The sequence below is a fragment of the Hippichthys cyanospilos genome, chromosome 21, assembly GCF_059441005.1.
Source record: "Hippichthys cyanospilos isolate Australia breed blue-spotted pipefish chromosome 21, RoL_Hcya_1.0, whole genome shotgun sequence".
Classification (NCBI taxonomy): domain Eukaryota; kingdom Metazoa; phylum Chordata; class Actinopteri; order Syngnathiformes; family Syngnathidae; genus Hippichthys; species Hippichthys cyanospilos.
In genome coordinates this window covers 489664-499378 of record NC_142389.1, presented here as the reverse complement: position 1 = coordinate 499378, position 9715 = coordinate 489664, and the positions used below count along the sequence as shown (strand labels likewise).

The 9715-nt window shown below is 53.9% G+C and overlaps 1 protein-coding gene across 1 annotated transcript; it reads left to right on the top strand.

Moving 5' to 3' along the window:
* Positions 1 to 1228: 1228 nt before the first annotated feature.
* Positions 1229 to 3245, top strand: LOC148405961 (uncharacterized). Its single transcript, XM_088405023.1, has 3 exons — positions 1229 to 1301; positions 2014 to 2100; positions 2186 to 3245. Exons 2-3 carry the CDS (start codon positions 2064 to 2066, stop codon positions 2473 to 2475), a joined length of 327 nt encoding a protein of 108 aa, XP_088261149.1. The 5' UTR covers positions 1229 to 1301; positions 2014 to 2063; the 3' UTR covers positions 2476 to 3245.
* The last annotated feature ends 6470 nt before the right edge of the window (positions 3246 to 9715 follow it).

Sequence of the window (9715 nt, the reverse complement as noted above, 5' to 3'; positions counted from 1 at the left end):
AGAAATCTTTCCGGGGAGGTCGTTCGTATGGACTCTGAAATCCCTTTGGCGGAAGTCCTAACGTTGGCTCCAGGCGCACTTCGGTCTTGTCCCGAAGAAGGCAAATCTGGATAAGGGGCGCTCTAAATTCCACTTGGCAAAGGCTCCAATCAACACCGGGGTGTATTTACCGTCCGAAAAAACCAAGCTGCCGTAGCCCGACCGCATTGGCCCCCCGGGAAAAAAACTGAATATACGCGCTCGCGCTTCAAAGTCCAACCCGAGGTTCCGAGCTTCAAAGCGACGAAAGGACTGGTCCGGACAACCGCGCATCCGATGAGGCGCCCCGCGTCACGCGACGTCTACGCCTTGAGTCCCTTAGAGCTAAACCGCGGAAAGAATTACAGAGGTCGCGGCGGCGTCCCCCGGAAGGAACGTCCCCGTGCGCGATCCTCGTCAAAAGGAGGAGATACGGAACCGGGAGAAAAGTCTTTGCCCCTGTTGAAATCGTCTCCCGTTTCCCACGCCTGAGCGTCATCAAACAAACGGAGAAAGGGGCCAGAGAAGCTTATTTTCAAGTATTTCAAATTCGGTTCAGGGTCGGGTAAGCGTAGTTGCCCCCCCCATGTGAAATTGTGCCAGAGTCTTGTTTTGGAGTCCATTTTTAGCGGGCACGCCCAGGCCTAATTACCTCCGCACCTGTTCAATTACAGAATCATCCGAAGAACCCGCCCGACAAAATGCCTGTCGCGCGGCACCACGCAAAGGAGGCCCGGCGGCGGCCGGCCGGCAGAATCGCCGTCCCGTTTTGGCCAAGGGACATGCATCCGCCCGACCGCGCGTCCCTCCGCCTCCCCGTTGGTTTTTTCCGCGGTCTCGGTTCCTGTCCCCGTCAAGCCGCGCTACGCCGTGTTCCGACGTATCCCGCCCCGCAAAAAAATGCCTTTTGTCTTCGGATTTTACTAGTCAACGCCGGCAGATGGCGACCTCGGCGTTTCAAGGACGCTTTCGGGATGACGTTGACGAAGGTTAATGACTTACGGTAATTGTTCTAATTAAAGGCAGGAAAAATGCGGCTCGACAATGTGCACCCGATAATTAAAGACAAAAAATTCGAAAACAATGGCTGGAGCTGAAAAGACGACAAGGTTGCGTGAAAGGCCTTGCCTCAATGAGGGTTGGACAAAAGGGAAAGTACGGGCTTTATAAACAATCGAGACGCGGTCGGGAGCCCGCGGAAATCCTCGGAGCAGAAGCCAGCTGCCGTACGGACTCGACTGGAGCTCGGCTCAGGACGTCGGCGGCCGACTTGCTTGAACGCGGTGAGCGCTTTCTGCTCTTTTCGTCGAGGCGCCGTGCCAGTTGGACTCCGCGCCGTCCAACTTGGCGCGGCGTAGCGGCGTAGCGGCGTAGGATCCCAGAAAAGGACCCGTGGAACTCACTCAAACTCAAAAGGACGATGGGAGACACGTGATTCTCCTCTAACACGACTGGGCCACCACTTCTGCAAATACAAAAAATTGCTCCTATTTGGATACTTCAAAAAGAAAAAAAAAGCTTCTTTTTGCCATACCCCGGTGGGGTTACCTTCTAAAAAGAACTCGCCATGGGCCAAATCTTGATCTTTTTCCAAATTTTGAGCCTTTTACGGCCGTAATAACCCTCACAATAGACTTTTGCCAGACGGGAATGAGCATCTTTTCATATTCGTCCCTCATTAAGCTCATATCTCGGTAGCGTGGACGCTCGAGAAATAATAACGGTGGGTCGGTCGTCAACCTTACCAAAATGCAACCGCGGTTCAACACTAACATCTTTTGCGTTTCCGTCAGCGTATTGCTTGTGCGCAAGCGGCGTTCGGCGCGCTTCCGAGGGCAACGCAAACGCAGCTCACGTCTGGCGAAACTTTTGGCGGCTTCGGGGAGTCTCCGAAGCTTTTGAGGACATCCGATCAAACGTCCGGGGAAACGGAGTGACTTTCGCCCTTCGCCTCATTTTTTTTTTCTCATTTATCTCCCTCTGCCGTTTTTCTAGCGCGGAACCAACCACCTTTGCTCCGGACCGACAGCGGAGGGAAAAGCACGATGATCAAAACGTTGGTCCTCGCGCTTTTATTCCTGGGTAAGAAAGGCCACGGCGGAAAAGCCGGCGCCGGCTCCATCCGCTAACGTCTCATCCGTCTCATCCGACCGGTCTACCGCTTCAGGAGGCGCGGCGGAGGGAACTCCGGGTCGGCGACTTCTCCAGACGGCCCAAGAACAAGACCCCTCCCCCGAGGTCACCGAAAACGAAGAAAACGCCGTCTCGGACGTGGACAGGGACCCGGCGCAGACCCCGGAAGATCCCACCCCCGCGGACGACGGCCGGTCCACCGCGGCCACGCCCGGCCCGCCTACGGGAAGCGCCGCCCCCGCGCCCGACCTCGACGACGCGCTTGCGGAAATCGCGAGGGAATTACGAGGCCTTTCGGAAAGGTTGGAAAACCTGGCCGCCTAAGTTCCCGCTCGGGAAGCGACGTTTAGCGTCGCTAAAATGCGCCTGTGTACATAGTGCTGCTGGCCTGCAGATCGAACGTAAACCCTCTTGCCCGAGGAGAACCCGCAGTCTGGTTTTCAAGCGGGGTTGGACGCTCCTAAAGAATTGGACGGGTCCCAAAATTCCTCCGCCCATTGCGGGAGGTGCGCTCGATAATAAGCGCTTTGATTTGTCTTCGGCGGATGCGTTCAAAGCGACGCTTGCGCACTCCCTTTGGCTCGCAAGTCTCCAAATACGTGCGTGCGCGCAGTATTTTTCTCCAGCGCTTTTGACTACATTCCTGGGGCAGCTTTTGGATTCGGTGGGGCTTTGGTCTATTTTGCAGGTTGTTGCAGAAACGGGAAACTTTTGAGCCCGCCTGGCCTTTTTTTCATTAGCCCCCGGCTAATGCGGGGGGCCTTGGCGCGCCACCGTACAAAGCTTTTCCAAATGTATCCCTTTTCCATGAGGCGGGGCAAGAAAAGAGAGACGCCATTGTAAAACAGAAATGACAAGCACTCCAAACAAAGAAATAAGGAATACGCAAACAACCCAGGGGACCAACCCCTCGTTACTCATCCTTTGTCCTGTTTTTTTGCTCAAATTCAAGGCCGCAAATTTGGACTTCCTCGTCTCGAGGCGAAGCTCGATCGTTCAATAAATGGCGCGGAATCGGATCTGCTGCGGGGCTTCCCGCCTGGAGGGTGTAAAAAGGCAGGCTCGGACATTTTCCTATGGGGGTGGCCGGCGTGTCGCCGGACCTGAGTGGGGGGGCTGAGAACAGGGGTGGCGTGCGTCGTCAGGGTTTCATGAATTTCCAGATACCGTTTTGAAATCACGGGTTTCGCTTTATGACTTTTTGCTTTGTTTTCTCTTTTTAACCACCGCCCGGAAGGAAAAAAGGAGAACGACCGAAAATTTAAAGCCAAAGCAAATCACGAGTCATGTTAAGTCATGTTTCTGAATGTTTTTTGGTCATGTTTTTGAAAGGGACGTATATATTGTCACTTTATCTTGAATTATTTGGACTTTTTCACATGACTTCAATAAAAGGTTATTTACATAATACAGTGCAATGAAAAAAAACCACTCAAAATGTTATAATATGTATTTATTATTATAATCCTTCTTTTCATTTGATCGTGACATGTTTTTTATTTCTTTTGAAAGGTTGGGGTTAAAGCCACTTGGAGAAGTTTAAAATTCCACCTTAGAGGAGAAACGACAGCTTAGAAGACAGTATGTGAAGTTGCCCGTTCTATTTTGTGTATTCCGTCAAAAGAAAAATCCGCGGTCCCAATTGAAGAGACGGCAAAAGATAGGAAAAAGTTCCTCATAAAACATCTTTCCAAACCGAGTGAAAACAATCACTGCTCTCGTTTACGCCTGGAGTATCCTTAGCGTTATTTGACCACAAGGGGGCAGCAGAGAGCAGCGCGCCGTGATCGAAGCCTCCTTCGCTCCGAATGCGCATGCGGCAAACTTGTCAGGCAAAGCCTTGGCTTGAGCGTCCGGAGACATGTGGCCCGTCCGTACGGACTTTGAGACCTACGAAGATTGCGTCGCCGCCGTTGACGAGCTAAGGCGTCCGAGCACGCACCTCCTTTTACGGTCCCGATGAGGGATCCGCGCCCTCCGTCCCTGCGCTAAAAGGCAGCCACGAGGCCGGAGAAGCTGCCGGCCGAGCCGCAGGATGCCGAAGCCGGGAAAATCATCCTTCTAACGTCGCTACTAACACATTTCATTTCTGCATTTCCTCCTCTTCTCTAATTGGACCTAGGTCCAAGTAAATTTGGACCTCGACGGATCAGCTCAACACAACTTAACTTTCGGACATTTTGGACTGCATCGGACGGGCTAAACGCCGCGCAAATTTCGACCATTATCTCCCAGCAAAATTTGGAGCGCATTTGCAATAAGGGAAGCCGATTTTCCGTGACTAGTCCTGGTAGTAAATTTGGACCCCTGCGGACAGGCTAAACACAAGCCGCTATCAATGACTATTTTTGGACTAAGCTGGGACCGTGTTGAAACGCCAGCCTATTTTGAACGACTATTTTTGAATGAAAAGCGGATCCAGCCCAAAATCCAGAATCCAGAAGACCTCTGGTGCCTTGGCGGGTCCGGCGTGAAAACGCTCAGGCGACACCCTTCCGGGCTACGACCTCGCTGAAGCCCGTGGCGGAGCTGAAGTCGGAAAGAGCCGCAGCAAATCCCTCTTTCCGGACCTTTTGTGTCCGGATTCCGTCTGCCTCCTTTCCGCCGCGCCGCCGGTTGAATGGCTGCAACCAGATCTCGGTGTTCCCACGAGCGGAAGATGCGCCCGGAGGCAGAAATACAAGACGCGCAACCATTTCCGCGTCGGGCAATCCGCGTCGACGGTTGCTCGGGGCGCCTAAACGCTCGCCGTTCCGGCGCCCGTTCCGACCTCTCAATTCCGGAGGGTCGCGGCTTTTCGGACCCGGGCCGGGTTGGCCGGCGTCTCCGGCTCACATTTTGAGCACGATACGCACGTACGCAGACGCCGCGGCGACACCCACCCGTCTCGGCATCTGCGGCGGTCCCGGATTTCCGCTCCCGGGCGGTGAGCCCAGAAATTGGATCCTTATCCAAGATCTCGGAGCGGCGCTCGCAGCCACGTATCCTTCCGTCGGTCCCGGTCTTTGAATGTTTCTTGAGCGGTCGGAGCCTGTTTAAGCGCATCTTGCGCCTTGTAGCGTACTTGTGCAAATGTAATGACAATAAAGATCTATCGTCGGAATTATTATCAAGTTCCTCCTTTGTCATTTGTGAATTATAGCTCTGTAAAGCCATTATCCGACCACATAATGATGTGTACGCCAACTATTCTGCAATGATTGAGTTATACGGTATGACGGGAATGCGCTGGAATTCACGTGCGATTTCACACTCGTGGAATTTATTTGTAGCGGTGTTTTTTTTTTTTAGACCTTAGACAATGGGTGTCGGACTCCTTTTTGTCACGGGCCGTTTGGTAGCTCCGACTTGCCTCGACGGGCCCGTACGACGGGGGAACCCGGTCCCCTTTAAATAGTCTAATAGGATTATTGCCGCGCGCAACAAATTGACGGCCTGGTAGTTGTCAAATCAAACGAAAGCGTGAGTTTTGTTGATCGATTGTTGACTTCGCTGTACCGAGACAGAACCCAACTAAATAGCTGAACATTTGCAGGTGGAACTCAATAAGGTTTTTGCGCTTTGAAACATCGGCGCCTGCGCACGCAAATCACCTTACGTTCCGAGCGTTTATTGTGATGCGCACAGTGCAGAAATAAGTTCCTCCGAACAACGAAGCTACACAGGAGTGGCGGGGCAGCACAAGTATGAAGCGTAAGTGCGTAGGTTGTGACCCGCGTCTCTCTTTGGAAACAAAACAGATGTCCTGGAAGCTTTCGGCGCCGTTCCTTGTCCAAGGGCTCGTTTGAACGAGCTTCCGAGACAGCGTCAAAATGTTCGCGCGCAGGCTTTGGCCGGACCCCCGACCGACGTTTCGTTCGGCCTTGTTGATCGGGGGGGTCCGGGGGGGTCGGCGCGATTGAGGTTTTGCGGACGTGATGTCGAGAGCCCAATCCGCCGGCTTGGGGTTCTGTCGACGACGGCCACCTAAAGGTCCGGCGCGCGCTCGAAGACCGTATCCGGCATAGGTGTCCGGCTCCGGTCCCGGAGGGCCGGCGTCCCGCACCTTTTCCGGGTTTCTCCCCCCGACGCGGCCGATAAGATCCCCGTCATCTGGATCAGGGGTGTCCGAGAGAGAGGGTTTGAAAGCATGGACCGGAGTTCCGCACCTGTGATATGGGACGTCATGAAAACTAAATGTGCCCAAGGTCTTGGAGACAGGCTGTTTTTGTCCCCATTTTCCCTCCTTGCAACCAAGGGTAACAAATGCCACGCAGTTTTTTATTCCAGACGGGTTCCCTCCGTATGTCGGGAGCGTGCCGACGATGTGCTACGACCCCCCCCAAATTCTGAAGGCGAATCTGCACGTCGGGGAGAAGCCGGCTACTTTGGGATCATATCGTTGCGTGAACCTCGATGCGAAAGGCGAAGAAAACAAGCGAGCGACCTTTGACTTTGGAACAAGGAAACAGGTAGAAATGAGCGGCTAATGAGGATAATGGCCTTTAGTTTCGTTTGGAAACTTCCCTGGCGCTCGCGCCGTGGACTATGACGTCGGCGTTCAGAGAACATCTCCTCAACGACTCGACCCTTCTTCCCGCGCTCCGGGACGTTTGCCCGGATTTGCTCGCAGCAGAAAAAGTCGCCGCCCGATCACAGTTCAAACGTCCCGGATTTCGCGGCGCCGGCTATTGTTGAGCGCATTGACTCGAGGCGTCCTTTGAGGGAGCTTCTCCACGCACCGCCTCCCTTTTTGTTTTGCGTGGTTTTTGTCGGGGGGGGCCGAGGCGACGCCCCGGTCTATCTAAGGCCTCATAACAATGCCAGCCCGGCGTACGTCTGCGCGGCTGTCGTCGACCGTCGTGTTCGGGACTCGTTAGCTATGACGTTAGTCGCTTAATTGGCCAATTACAAAGAGCCGAAGCAATGTCGCCGGACGAGATCCGCGTCTCGATTACGCACTTTGCGTGAACAGACAATTACTATTCTTCGTGTGCCCTAGGCGTGGCGCTTGACTAATTAAGGCCTCGCCTGGAGGAGGGCAGGACCCGAGTCCAGGTCACACACTTTATTAATATTCGCCAGCCGGCGGAGAGGCAACATAAAACCTCGGGACGGCTCCGGCACGACACGCAGATTCCTTCCGGGCCCGATAAGGTGAGCGCCGTCTCCGTCTCGACGTTTCTTACCCACAGAAGATCCGCGGCGGGCGCCTTTAGTGTTGCAATTTGCGGAAGGGCTGGAAAGGGACCGATTGGAACCCCGTTTTCAAAGCGGGCTTCGCTTCCCGCGCCCGGGGACCTTTGTCCGACGCCGTCGTGGAGTTTGCGCTCCGAGTCAACGTCGACAAACTGCTTGCCCCGCCCGCGAGGGTCGGAATACCGATTGCGAGAAAAGAAATGGGAGTTGGGGTTTTTAGCGAGTCGATTGTAAGAGAGGTCCAAGGGTGAATCGCTGCGAGAAGAGAAAAGAACAACAAGGTAAACGTGTGATCGCAGAGACGGAAGAGAGGGGCGTGGGACGAGGAGCGAGACTTTTCGGGGGCGGGGCGGGGCGGGGCGGGCGGCGGACCGGTCCCGAGGACAAAAAGACAAAAAGGTCTGGAAAGGCAAGGCAGGGTTTGACATTTGAACTTGCGTCACGGCAATCATCCGGATGGGCGTGAGCGCGACTAAGTGCAGATTTTCTGCGGGAGGGGCGCGGTGGGGTGCGGGCCCCAAGCCAATGAGCACACGCTTGAAAGTCAGGTGGCAAAGACCGAAGAAAAATGAGAAGATATTCTTTCTTCAGAATAGAACTGAATAGAATAGGACAGAGTGTTCTGTCGTTACGCGACCAAATCGGGAGCGCCGCCTGATAATCGCGGTACGGCCAACAAAAACAATCAATCATAGATACAAATCCATTTGACCCGAGTGCAATTATCTTGGGCGCGTTCTTGTGAAGCGGTCATTCCGGGGAGCGAGCCGTCTCCGGGTCTGCCGGCCCGGCTTTTTTGAGCCCAGTAGTTTGAACGCATTTTGTCTGGCGAGAGCCGGCAATGTCGTCGGGGGGGGGCAAAGAACGCCCGCCGATTTCCCGGACGGTGTTGAGCACGTTCCAGTGGGGTGCGGGGCACCTGACAAACACGGTGCGTGTCGCTCAAAATATTTGTTGTTCGTGAGACAACGACCACGCTGCGGACGCTTGAAGGTACTTCCACCGCAAGGGGCGTTCTAATAGTGGCTAGAAAGCCGCGGCTCTTTTGCACGCCCGTCTTTCGGGCCATCACGTTCCCTGTGCGCTCGCGGCGGCCAAGACGACTTCAAGGCCTGATGCTAATCAGTCCCGGGGCGCGCCACGGAGGGGGTGCCGGCCTTTCCCACCACGTCCGGCGCCTTTGCGAGGGGCGCCATTCCCTCCGCTCTCTTCCCGAGACGAAATTGACACAACGGAACGCGCCGGCTCCGGAGCGGATATCGGCGGCGATTGACCCGCCGCGCCCAGACGCAGATGCCCGACGCTGACGTGTGACGGATAGACGTGTGCTGGCGCCAGGTTTCGGGGGCAGTTAGAAAGACAACTTTTTCTGGCTCGATGCTCAAGTCGGGGTTGGCAAAAACGCGGTTTCAGAACAATTCGGTCATTTCAGAAAATCAAACGTCTTTCAACTGTGGCCGGACTTCGACCGCGCCTGCAAATTCCTCACCCATGCGTTCCTATTCTTATTGTTTTGGACGCGTTCTCACGCCGTGCGCTCAAAGTGCGAGAACAGCAAAATAGAACCGTCCTCTCCTTGGCGTTAATGCATGCGTCACTTCCAATTTTGCATCTCATCAGAGATTCCAAACAGCATTTGATAAAGGTGGAAATGTTTGGGAAATAAACAATCCTTTTTGTCTTTTCCGCATTCTTACAGGTACGCCAGAGGACGGAAAAGCCTCACGATGATGATCAAAACTTTGCTTTTTGCATGTCTGCTCCTCGGTAAGTAATCTGAACCCAATATCAGAACGGAAAGCAGGGATTGGCAACAAACCATTCGGGGGTCCCCAAATTTTCATCGGTGTTATTGGAGCCAACGCGGAGCCACACCATTCCTAATCACTTTTAACTGAACCAAATGAGCCTTTTTTTTAAATGAAACACGTCCAGTTAAAATATCTTATTCATGTATATTTGTACAAGAGTATACACAAGTTCCACCGCGCGACGACAAAACATCCGAAATTGCGACACTTGAAATAAACTCAACTCGACACGGCCGTTTGCACCCTTTCGAGATGGAGGTTGCAGGAGCCCGGTCACGCCCTTCGTCTCAGACGCACAATTGACAGCGCCCTTGGGCGCCAGGCGCCGGTGAGCAAAGGCTGCCATCGCGTGATTAACACCGGTATTACATTTTTCCATGGCTCGGCACCAGTAAAGCAATTTACTTTCAAAACTTCGAGTAGGGCCACGCCCGGCGTGGGTGAGGATTGCCAGTTGCCCATCCCTGATTCTCCTGCTTCGAGTTTTTATGTCAGGTATCTGACTGAGGTATCAAAACTGCTCACCTAAAACAGGAACTATTGCCGAGGGAGTTCAACGAGCCCGCGCTGGTAGA